At 36.5% G+C, this 12,245-nt stretch overlaps 1 protein-coding gene across 1 annotated transcript; it reads right to left on the bottom strand.

Annotated features, from left to right (window-relative positions):
* Positions 1-8,820: 8,820 nt before the first annotated feature.
* On the bottom strand, positions 8,821-12,005 carry LOC107822668 (glycosyl hydrolase 5 family protein-like). The gene is made up of 3 exons (XM_016649224.2): positions 11,423-12,005; positions 10,326-10,923; positions 8,821-9,286 (listed from the first exon to the last, which is right to left on the bottom strand). The coding sequence occupies exons 1-3, from the start codon at positions 11,987-11,989 to the stop codon at positions 8,871-8,873; spliced, it is 1,581 nt and encodes a 526-aa protein (XP_016504710.2). The 5' UTR covers positions 11,990-12,005; the 3' UTR covers positions 8,821-8,870.
* Positions 12,006-12,245: the final 240 nt, after the last annotated feature.

Genomic DNA, 12,245 nt, shown 5'->3' with positions numbered 1-12,245 from the left:
TAGTTGCTGGTATATATATGACTTCGTCAACAGGCAACCATCCCAGTGTCCACCGTATTTGACTGGCAGTAAGAGCTTAAAGGAATGAGGTCCATGCCATAACTCCTTTAGGCAGACTGATCTCTTTGGTTCTCATGTAAAATTCTTCTATGCAAGTTTTCTCCGAGGAACCATGGCTCAAGAGCTCGGAACGATGGCAAAGATGTTCAGTCATCCACATTTGTAGCAGCAAGTTACAACCTTCGAAGAAATTCCCCCCGGCTTTGAAGGCTGTGAGAGCTCGAAAGATATCAGATACTATCATAGGCGCGAGAGCGCTATTGTTTTGAGTGAGCAAAGTACTGACTACCCCAGATATTTTCAGATCAATATTCCCGTCTTTCCTCGGAAATATCAGAAGGCCCAAAAACATCATCATGAAAGCTACCCGTCTGTGCTTGTCCCACTTCTGACGAATACCTTTGCTACACAGTTTGTTGATCGGATTGTTGAATCCTCATTCATGACCGTACCTGTCATATATGAAGCATGGAGTACAAAAACCGGCAGCCAGATCCGGGTTGTGGACCGTCCTGGGTATCTTTAGTGAATCTAAGAACCGATGCACCGTGACGACCCTTGGGGCGACCAGGTATTTTTGCTTTAATGGAAGTTCAGCATTTCAGATGTACCCTGCCATTTCTTCCAGAGTCGGGGTGAGTTCAAAATCGGAGAAGTGGAAAACATTGTGCGCCGGGTCCCAGTAGGTGACCAAAGCTCTTATGATATCCCCTCGAGGCAGGATTTCCAGTAAACCCGTGAGACCTTTCAGATATTTCTTGACCTCGTCTTGCCCCTCAGCACCTAAATCATTCCACCATAGCCGTAACTTGACAGGGATTTTGGTCATTATTGAAAAATGTTCATTTTGCATCGTGCTCATCCTGCACATTTATTAAGGTGATTTTAACAGAATAACTTGACTCAAAATTTTTTACAAGGAGGATCAAGTTTTCGAACACGGCCTTTCAGCACTTCGGGGGTGAAGATTTTAAGGCTGTGTGGGTCAATTGGACAAAATCCTAAACATGACCTAAAAGGTGGCTGTTTATGCAAAGTCAGCCTTCCGGCGTCCCTTTGGGAACATTCGGCTATTTATGATAAAACAGCACCACCCGACTTATTTTGACACATCATTTTTTTTTGGTTTTGGCTATCTTAGCAAAAGCGGGGTTGAACCCGATGGGGGTTGCTTACGTATCTCACATCCGGTGAGAATCAAACCGGCGTAGTTCGGTACATCGTGAATAGAGAAAATCAATTAAACCCAGAAAGCAAGAATATGATTTTTTTTATTTTATTTTCTTTTGAAAAGAGATAAAGACTAAAGAATATATATATATATATATATATATATATATATATATATATATATATATATATATATATATATATATATATATATATATTTTTTTTTTTAAGGAAATATTTGGACTATTAGTCTGAATTTATAAAAGAGGTACTACGAAAGAAACAACATTTTTTTTGAATTATGAATTTTCCATTTTTTTTTCTTCTTACTTTTAAATAAATACCCTTTTCTGATTTTGAAAGTGATTAAAAAGAAAAATTTTATGTGTTTTTTTTAATAAATCAAACTAGAAGACAAATTTCGTTTTTATTCTTTTTTTTTTAGAAAAATTCCGGCGAGGTTTTGACACCACTTGGACATTGGTTTTATTTTTTCAAAAATAAGTAATTATCTCCCTACGCTGCTATTTTTTCCTTTTTAGAAACCGGTCAGCATGCGGAACTGAAGCAAATAAATGCGCAAAACAAATAGGATGCAGCAGGATGGTCTTTTCATTTCAGGTTGTCTGTCCTAGACGGACCCAACCCCTGTGTTGAGCCCCCTAAGTCAAATGCAACATGATGCAAATAAGCGTTCCTACTAGGGATCCGGCATGAAGTTTCGTTATACTAGGTTTATAATCTGGGTATTTGTTCTAGACTATGTACCCGAGCGGACAACTCGAGTCGAAGAGGGGGCTACGTACCGGGGACCCGCGAGATCGTCCGGCTTTGTAACTTGTCCGACCTCTTTCTTATTTCAGGTATCGACACTAACAGAATAGGGAGTCTCGACCAGCGAGCTTCTCCCCGGAGGTAAGAAGAGAAGGGTTTCGGCACAGTTTATATACAGTTCAGATAATATCAAAGCGGTAAAAGACAACATTTAGCACGTTATGCAAAAACATGTAATAAAGATCAGATAATAAAGCCAAATATAACAATTATTCTAAGCTCGAATTCTTGAACCCTGAACCAATGGTTCTGGGTATCTCCCCAACAGAGTCGCCAGAGCTGTCACACCTCCTTTTTGCGCGCCCCGCCCCGAAGGGTTAAATGCGCGAGGGGAGTTTTTCCAATTTAAGTGACAATATTCGAAATGGGATTATTTATTTAATTCAGAGTCGCCACTTGGGAAAGGTTTGGCTTTTGTTGTCCCAAGTCATCGGTCTATCTCGAATCCCAAATCGAGGAAATTTTCGACTTTTCCAAATGAAGTCTACGAACCAGAAATTCTAAGTAAGGAATTATGTTGACCCGAGGGAAGGTGTTAGGCACCCTCGAATCCCGTGGTTCTAGCACGGTCGCTTAAATTGTTACAATGGCTAAATATCTGATTTAAATACATGTTACAACTTACGTGCTTTTATTAAGTTTAAATCGCTTTGTTATTATCGTTTATTTTTATAGAATTGCAACGTTGTGAAAATGCATCTCGAACCACGTCACAATCAATGCACCCGTGGTTATTAATACATTTCGACTCCGTTGAGATTTGAATTTTGGGTCACATAAATGCGCACCCGAAATTAAGAATGTAATTTCAATTGAGTCGTGCCTAAAGAGTCTAACGTGTTATTATCTTTGGGGAAGGCAGTGAAATTCACTAAACAGTCCATCCCGAATTTTAAGTATTTATTATGGTTAATTATTGAGGGCCCCGCAATTTACATTTTTTGTTTGGCGAGGCTCGTCTCATTTTATGAAAGGATAAACCTAATGGCGACTACATTTATTGTTTATCTTTGAGAAAAATGAAAGAAGGAAAAGTACACGCTAATTAAATTACATGCTTGACTAGCTTCGGACTCTTATTTGATTATCTGATTAGTTGTTTATGAGACGTGAATTGTTCCGTGCCTTATTTCATGGATGAACATGCCTTTTAATTTACTAGAGGATATTAATATACAAGATTAATAAAACTGCCAAAACCTACGTTAAAACGTTCTTCAAATCTGAATTTAAACTAACTTATTTAAGCTAAGTCAATAGAGTTGACTATCGGAAACTACTACTAATAGGGTTCGAACGTGGTCATGTAAACTGCCTAACGAGATCTGATAAAGTTAGAACTTAAAAGATTAAAGCTACATTGTATTCTGCAGGGTTTAAAACGTTCTGCCCTATATATACAAAATATAGCTGAAGGAAATCTAATTATCCGTATGCCAACCACTCACACATTCTTTATCATACAACCAACTAGATAACTGAAATCACAATTTTAAACACACTAAACTTCAATTAAGTACAGGCTAACCTATGTATTCTTCAATAAGTTGCAAACTAAACAGGTTACACAAATCTAATAATGTTTATCAAACTGTAAATGCAACAACGAACAATTAAACTCCCGCGTATCTTTTATTTCATGCTTTCATTGTTACATCAATGCGGAGTTCGAATGTGTACCTGGATGTTGAATGTAATAGAAGAAGCAGGGAAGTCAGTAGCAATAGGAGCAATACCAAACAGCAGCAGTAACAGCAGGTAACAAACAAGGACAAATCCCAGTGCGAGATACAACTATAGCCGATGGAAAAATGGCAAAATGACAGCAGCAAACAATGCAGTAGAAACAAAGCTCCAAGACAGACCAAATCCAGGAGAAACAACCAATGCAAACCAACCAATAAACTTAGCTGATACTTGAAAGAAAACAGAATTGATTGAACAGGTGGAACAAACCGAGGACCAAACAAACAGTAGGAAGAAACAGTTTCTGATTTTTTTTGTATGTTTTTCTCTCTTGTATATGTGTCTGTATATGCCTCTCTGTTTTTCCTCAAAGATGTTTTCCTCTCCTTTTAAAATCCAGTGTCAATTTTCAGTCTCCAAAATCTCTCTGAGTTGCTCAAAAATCCAGTCCCCTTCCTAATAGAAGTTCTTCTCCCTTTTTATATCCTAAATTCAAGCTATTCACAGCTTGTTAAACAACCAGAAACCCCTCACATGTGGTCTGTCCTCTTTCAGTTTCCACTTACTATTTAAATATAAACAAACTCCCATGATATTCCCCTGGCAGACTTACCTTTTAAGTGAGGTTTATTATTTCTAAACTAAAGCAGGATATGGGCAGCAGAATATAATCTGATAGCATATGCTGTCAAACTATTTTAATCTTAACAAAGGCCTTTATGCACATGTTGTGCACAAGTGCACATGCCCTCCAATTCAGACTGCAGTTACAGACCAGACCCTTAAATTTCTGATTCAAATACAACAACTATTAGCAGTTATACTCAATTCCTAATTTGATTTAAGTAGGACTTCAGTAGTGAAACAGATCAAATTGTTATCATTCAAACAGCTGAACTATTTGACGACACGTATCGAATCGACTATACTAATTACAACATATACAATCAAAGCCAAGGATTGGAATCAAACAGTATTGCACCAAGGGTTCACATTGCACTGTCAAAACAGAGATTAACTTGGGGATTGATTACTCAAACAATTTCAATTCAGTCGATTATGCAGTTTACATACACGCACATTATCGGTGAATGAGGAAACATTTGACCAAATACAGAGGTCCAGGCAAGGTGTGTAAAAACAGTTGGTAAAATTCAAAACACAAATTAAACAAGACGTTTGGCCATACGAACAGACCTTTAACAAACACACGAACTGAAATAAAGAAAAGAAAACAAACTTACCTTAAAATCTTTGAAAGAAAAAATCAGAAAAATCAGCTCGTGTTTGAACAGACCCTTCTTAGGGTTGAACGGACTTTAATCGAAGTGTTCTCAGCTGAGAACACTTCGATTAAGGTCCATTAGACCCTAATCACTTTAGCTCAAACGGACACAGACCAGGCTTGGGGTTTCTAGGGTTCATAGATGGTAGATTTGGGATTTGGGTTTCCATGGTTAGATTCGGACCAAACCAAGCATGGTTTGGTCACGAGGGAGGTTCGGGGACTGTCTGGTGTGAAGCTGGGGTACATCGGTGTAAGTCGAGGTTCTGCTCGAATCTTCAAATGAAGATTCGAGACGATGGGGGAAGGTTCGAGATCAATGGTTTGCAGATCTATGTTCAGGGTGTCAAGGTAGTCCTAGGGTGTTAAGGTGGGGGTCACCGGCATCCATGCCGCCGGGTTTTTGGTGAGGGGAAAGGGGGCGGCTCTAGGGTTCCGGGGTTGGGTATGTTGGAAGGGATGAGGACGAAGGAGGGGTATTTGGATAGGGGGTGGGGTACGGGTGGAAAGCTTATATATGGGGTGGATGGCCTGATCTCAGCCGTTAGATCAATCGAGATCAACGGCCTGGATCTGGAAGTTTAAGTGAAACGATGTCGTTTGCTTTCATACTGGGGTGGATTAGGCTGGGTTTCATTGGGTCGGGTCTGATAACGGGTAAAGGAGATGGAACGAGGGCTGTTAGATCAGCCCGGCTTGAATGACTGAGATTAGACGGCCTTATACGACGTCGTTTGGGTAAAGGATTGGTCTAATCTGGGCCGTTCCCCTGAATCAATCAACGGCTCAAAAGGATGACGCCTATACGGCGTCGTTTGGGGCATCTCGCAGAAAGCCTGGTTGGAGTGGGTCATTTGTATGAGTTTGGGCCTGATTTCATTTGAAATTATGGCCCAAATCCAATATTTTCCTTCTTACAACTTAAAAAATAAAATTCCTAATAAAATCATACCAATATTAATTAATACTCAAAACAACAATTATCACTCACATTGACATTTAATTAAAATAAAATCACTTAATGACAACAAAAAATAGAATAAAAGATGCATATTCTTTACGATTTTCCTTTTAAAACCAATTACGGTTCAACTACACACGACACATTTTTTGTATTTTGTTTTTAATAAAAATAAAATGGGTAAAAATCATAAATAATTAACAACATACCACGTAAAAATCCAAAAATTGTACAGCAAGACCGATTGCTATTATTTTTGTTTCTTTTGGAGTGATTGTCGCGTAAAACAAAAATCACGTGCTCACAGTACCTATTCGGCTGGGGGGACTGTTTCCGGTGCTACTATGCTGGGAGTCTTCGGTTGGTTTTGCAACTGAGTGATAGCCAACTATTGTGCCTGCAACATTTCAAAAATAATATGAAGACTAACTTCATGTTCTTCTCGGACTGGGATTTTTTGGGCTTCCTAATGGTCGTCATGCCGCATGCTCTTGTCGGTGTGTGAGGTTTCGTCGACCTGTTGTGTGTCCTGCGAATTCGCGTCCGCTGAAATCGGTCCGGGCACGTTATCGGGATTCTGCAGTGGCGCACCGACAACTGGAACAACCACACCGTTTTCCCCGTGGTTTTCGAGGTTGTCGTTCTCGACTCTGTTTGCTGAGCCGAACATTTTGTCCTGAAATCAAAAAAACTTGGGCAAGAAAAGCGTGAAAGATAACTTGCGTTGTGTAATGAAACCAGCAAGAAAATAATCACTATTATTTTTAGCCCTACTGTGGGCGCCAAACCGTTTACCGTAAAAATGGTAATAACAATTAAATTTGTAAATGGGACTCTAAAAATACGTGATCTATTTTATGCCAGTTGTTAGAGCAGTGGATGCCAGATATATGAAGTTTAATCGATGAAATACAAGCTAAAACGGGGCAGTAATCAAACTGAGGGGCTTGCTACCCGGGCCTCGGACTGATCGATGAAAGGCCTCGAGGTCGATGCCTGGGCTTGAGCTCGATGCCTGGGCTTGAGCTCGAGCTATCGGGGATAATCCGTAAGGGAATAACAATTTGGATATAATTAGCAAGGTTCTTTATGTCCAATATCAAGCAATAAAAGAAGAACAAGTATGGAAGCAATAAATAGAAAGAGTCGCCTCGAGCGAGTAACTTAGAGAGAAAAGAGAGAGAGAATTGTTATTGCTCTTGTGTAGAATGGTTGGAGCAACAGCAACCCTTTACAAAGTAGTGAGGATTACCTTTATATAGGAGGGGAATCCGTACATTAGTTGTAAAAGCATGGAGATGGGACGGCTAGACGCGTCGCCTCGATACAGGCTCTGGGTAGGCCTGCTCTGTGAGACTTAGCCGTGTGCCTTGGGAATTCCCCAATTTGCTCTAGCCTCGATCTTCGTCTTCTTTGAGTCGGGCCTCGACGAGCCCCGAGAGAGGGAACTCGGCCGCAACTCCGCGTCCTTGGGGTCTCGAGACATTCTTCTGAAGTGACTTGATAGCAAGAAATTAGATCCCCTGATTTCGCCGCATACAATAAGTCAAAGAAGTGCTTTTAAACATTCTTTCTTTCTTTCTTTCTTTTTCCAATAAGGGACAAAGCAACCCCTTATCAAATACTTCTATCAAAACACTAACTAATATAACACTTTGCAACTAATGAGGACAGAGCTTTGGGAGTCTTTGTGCAAAAGCATAGTCAAAAAGGTCTTAAACATCACACTTGCCAAAGTTTGAGTCTAATTAGACGAATATTCTTATAATTAACATTTTTAAATGTCTTTCTAAAGATGTTACAAAATAAAAACTGATAATATCACTTAAATGAGCATTATGTTTCTTTGAAAAGTTATACTATCGTTTGTTCTGCTGCTTAATGGTTGATTATGGATAAGACACCATTTAGGTATTAAAGTAGCTTTATTTGTTGTCTCATTCTGTAAAGATCTATGATGGGGTCCTTAATTCCTTCTTTTGTATAATCAAAGATTCTGTATTTCATATTAGTATAATATTTACTTTAACAAGAAGCTGTTGACACAAAACTTACTTTAAATTTAGTTTTATAACCACAAACTTCACTAGTGATAAGCGATCTTGACCTGAAAACAAGGAGAGGACTTCTACGACCATTTGACATTCATTTAATTACGGGCAAATATCACTTTTAGTCCATAATATATATTCGATTGTTATTTTGAGAGCAGCTATGGTATTATTTTTTCTTTAATTATGATATTATGTGGTATTGATGAAATTGAAAAAAAATAATACACAACTAACCCAAAAAACAAGAATTTTATGGGGGTTTGGGGGGGGGGGGGGGGAGACTTTGAAAAGTTTTAAGAGCTCCACATGAAGAAAATGACGAGGAAAACCTCAAGGTACTTGCTTTTTGCCAAATTATTCCATCATTATCTGTCTTCTTTTTCTCCTTTTCTTGCTTTGTAAATCTTTTACATATTCAAAGGACTGCGGCTAGCAGGCCATGTTTAAAATGCATATTAAGAAAATATGATGATACAGCAAAAGAAAGAAAAAAAAAAGAAAAATATTAGTATATTCAAAGGTTCTGAATTACTCTTTGATAATGTATCAAACTATGCTAACGTAAATCCATTTTCTCCCATTTATTTCTATTCGATGAAAAATAAAAACGCAACAATATATTAATTAACATGTTGAATAGAAATAAGGAATGTCAGTAGTTAATTTTTTCAGCAACCAATAGTTTTCAAATGGGGCTACTCAAAGATATAAAATTTACCCAAAATATTCCAAACAAAAAATTGAAATTAAGAGTCAAACAAAGACATAAACTAAAATAAACCTAAAATATATGTTAAACATTAAAATACTAAGAACTCTACTAAACATTGGCTGAAACAAACTTGAACCATTGATTTTGAGGATTATCAATACTCTTCTCATCTAAGCCAATACATTTCCTAACCAAAACTTTAGATGAAGAATAATAAGTATCAAAATCCAAACACAACTCGCTGCCATTTTCATCATGATTTGAAAGTTGATAATTTGAAGCAAATTTCCATGTACTTTGTTCACTGCAATCTGTTGAAAGAGCTACAGGCAAACCTTCTCTTGATGTTGTTAGACAGAGAGAAGTTCCGGTCAATCGGATCGGCGTGTCGTCGCCGTCGTAGCTCCACCGGCTTGCTCCGATGCAATCACTTGCATATACTACATTGTTGTCTGCAGCATGCAAGCATTTGCCACTTTGTGGATGGAATAATAAGTGGTACATTGGTTGTTTTGATTTTGGATCTATAGCATTCAAAAATACTATAAGTTAACATAATGAAAATAACAATGCACTCGAGTAAATATATAAACTTCTATAAATGTAAAAGAATTTTTATGCTATCAGATCACATGCATAAGAATAGTAACAAATAATAAACTTTAAAATTGAATCTATCTTTAACGTGTCGTAGCATGCAGCTTTTCTTATTTTTTATGTTACTAATCTCATTTTTAATGGATGGTTACTTGTATGTATCTTTTTGACTAATACTATTAAAATTCTTTTTAACTAACAATATATAAAAGTTAAATACTAAAAAGTAAGGCAGATTACCTACTATAACAAATTAAATAAACAAATAGTATAATTTTCTTCAGATTATGAGTGTATGTAGTATACAAATTCTATAAACTATCAATTGTATAGAAGATAAGTTAGTATAAACAAGTTAAACTCCGTAAAATAAGACATATTAGCTGTTATATCAAGTTAAAAAAACTGTGACAATACAAAATTTATTACACTATTGTCAAATCCATTTGCAGCCTTGTTAGATTTCAATTTCAAGCAATTATCTCACACCAATATAAACATGTTAAATCAATAAAAACAAGTTAAATCCCATGTAATAAGACAAGATTAAATGTTTCAACAAGTTAAAATACACTGACAGTATAAATCGCCAAATCTATTAGCAAACACCTTGATAGAATTCAATTCCAAACAATTATCTCATACCAAAAAGAGGGGAAAAAAGAACAACAACAACAACCCAGTAAAATCTCACAAGTGGGGTCTAGGGAGAGCAGAGTGAACGCATACCTTACCCCTACCCCAAGGGATAGAGTGGTTGTTTCTTATATACCCTCAGCTCAAGCAGACGAAAAAGACATTATATCAATGCAAAGAAATAATAACAGAATCAAAAGTACCAGAAGATAGATGAAAAACATAACAATAGCACGTAAGAAAAGCTCGGCACTATGAAAAGTGAAAGAGAAGTGTGAACACAACAATAACCACCGGGATGGAAAAAAGAAAAAGATAGAATAATTTTACCTTGGAGTGTTTGTTGAATAAGTTGTAACTTTGCATGATATTCAGGATTTCTAAGAGTTTTCCATGTAGAATTGAACATTCCATACATTTCCTCCATTCCTTGTTGACCTTCTCTTGTATAATAATTACCTTGTAAAGCCCAAACGGCCCAATCCAAATCCAATTCTGCTAAAAATGAAAGAAAACAGCCCAAAAACAAATTGTCGGCCTGGTTCGTTCCCCTTTGGTCAATACCAAATTCACTAACAAATAAAGGAGCTGCATTTTTTCCCTTAATTAAAAACCCTGATTTATTCATAATTTCTTCTTTAATAGTATCACAAACTTTGTTTAATGGTTGAGTTAAATACCAATTTGATTGTCCCTCAGTAAATGAATACCTATGAGTCTCAAACACAATCTTATTTCTCATGTTTAAGTTCAAGGGCTTTTCCTTTAAGAAGGTAAAATCAAGATCATAATCTAATCCTGAGATAATTAATAGAAGATTAGGGTTAGCCCTATGAATTGTTTTTGCACCCTTTTGAACATACTCGTACCATACACTTTGGTTTTGTAGAGGACCACGTAGCTCGTTACGTAGACTGATGCCAATAACCTATATGAAAATATTAAATAAAAATCAATAACAGTTTTAAGGAATAATGCAAATAATAGTTTCTATAAAGGAGCACAGCAAACAAATTGAACAATAGTTTATTTCTAGGATATGCCTTCAATTCTTTGTATTTTTTATTTCTTGCGTAATTTATTTTAAAGTTTTTAAAATAATAAGAAAAATTAACCCAAATAGCTGCCTACCCAATTGCTTAAACCAAAAATAGCCAGTGGAGGTATAAGATATGCATAATTTATGTATTATATGTGTATAGTTGTGTATAATCAATGTATAATCAATGTAGCTAGAAAAAGTAAATAATGAATATGGACGGCTATATATATGCGCCTAATTATGTATTATATGTGTATACTTGTGTATAATCAATGTATAATTTATGTATATGGCTAGAAAAAGTAAACAATGAATATGACCAGCTATTTGTGTAAAGATCCCGAATAATAATGAATATGAAAAAAAAAATATGAGTTATACATACCAATGGAATATCCTTGTATGTCCTAGCAACAATATCCAAGCCTTTTAACCATTCTTTAGGCTCAAAATACTTATCTCCCCAAAAACCATTTCCATCATCACTCCCACAACACCACATGGGCTCACCAACTTGATTATCAAGCACAGACATAACACCATGTCGGCCCAATTCTTCAATCACAGCCTTTTGGGCCTCAACAACAGTGAGACCCAAAAGTTGTGGATTATTCTGACCCAATCCAGACATAGCATCATTAAGCCCATTATTAATAAAAGATTGGGCCACAGTAAGATTTGAATGACGAGTAAACATATAAGTAGCCCATGTTAAACGGACACAATTAAAGCCCATTAACGATATATGCCTAGCAATGTGGCTAACGGGCTGCTGATCAAGGCCTTCAGGTAACATAGTTTGTAAATGGGCAGCCCAATTTCCACATACTAATTTCACTCTTTGGCCAGTTTCGTCATCTATTATCCATCTAGAGCTTGTTGATAGAGGAAAAGAATGACACAAAGTTGCAAAAGAGAAAAGCAAAATAAAGAATGTGGCTATTTTTGTCATGGTTTTTTCTGAGTAGTATAAAGGCGAATTAATTAAGAGAACGAAGAAGGATCTCATATATTTATAGGAGTGATTAATGTTGATGTGTGATCGGATAAAACTAAATCTAATTCAAAAAGACTTCATATTATCTATTCGAATTCTATTTAACTTCTAAACACTTGTGAAAGAATTCTTATCCTATCAGGCCACTGAAAAAATAATTTTTCGTTTAACTAGAAAATAAATTGGCAATCTACTATGATATTTTTTAAAG

The sequence above is a fragment of the Nicotiana tabacum genome, chromosome 1 (genome assembly GCF_000715075.1).
Source record: "Nicotiana tabacum cultivar K326 chromosome 1, ASM71507v2, whole genome shotgun sequence".
Taxonomy (NCBI): Eukaryota; Viridiplantae; Streptophyta; class Magnoliopsida; order Solanales; family Solanaceae; genus Nicotiana; species Nicotiana tabacum.
This window is presented reverse-complemented; position numbering and strand designations above follow the sequence as displayed.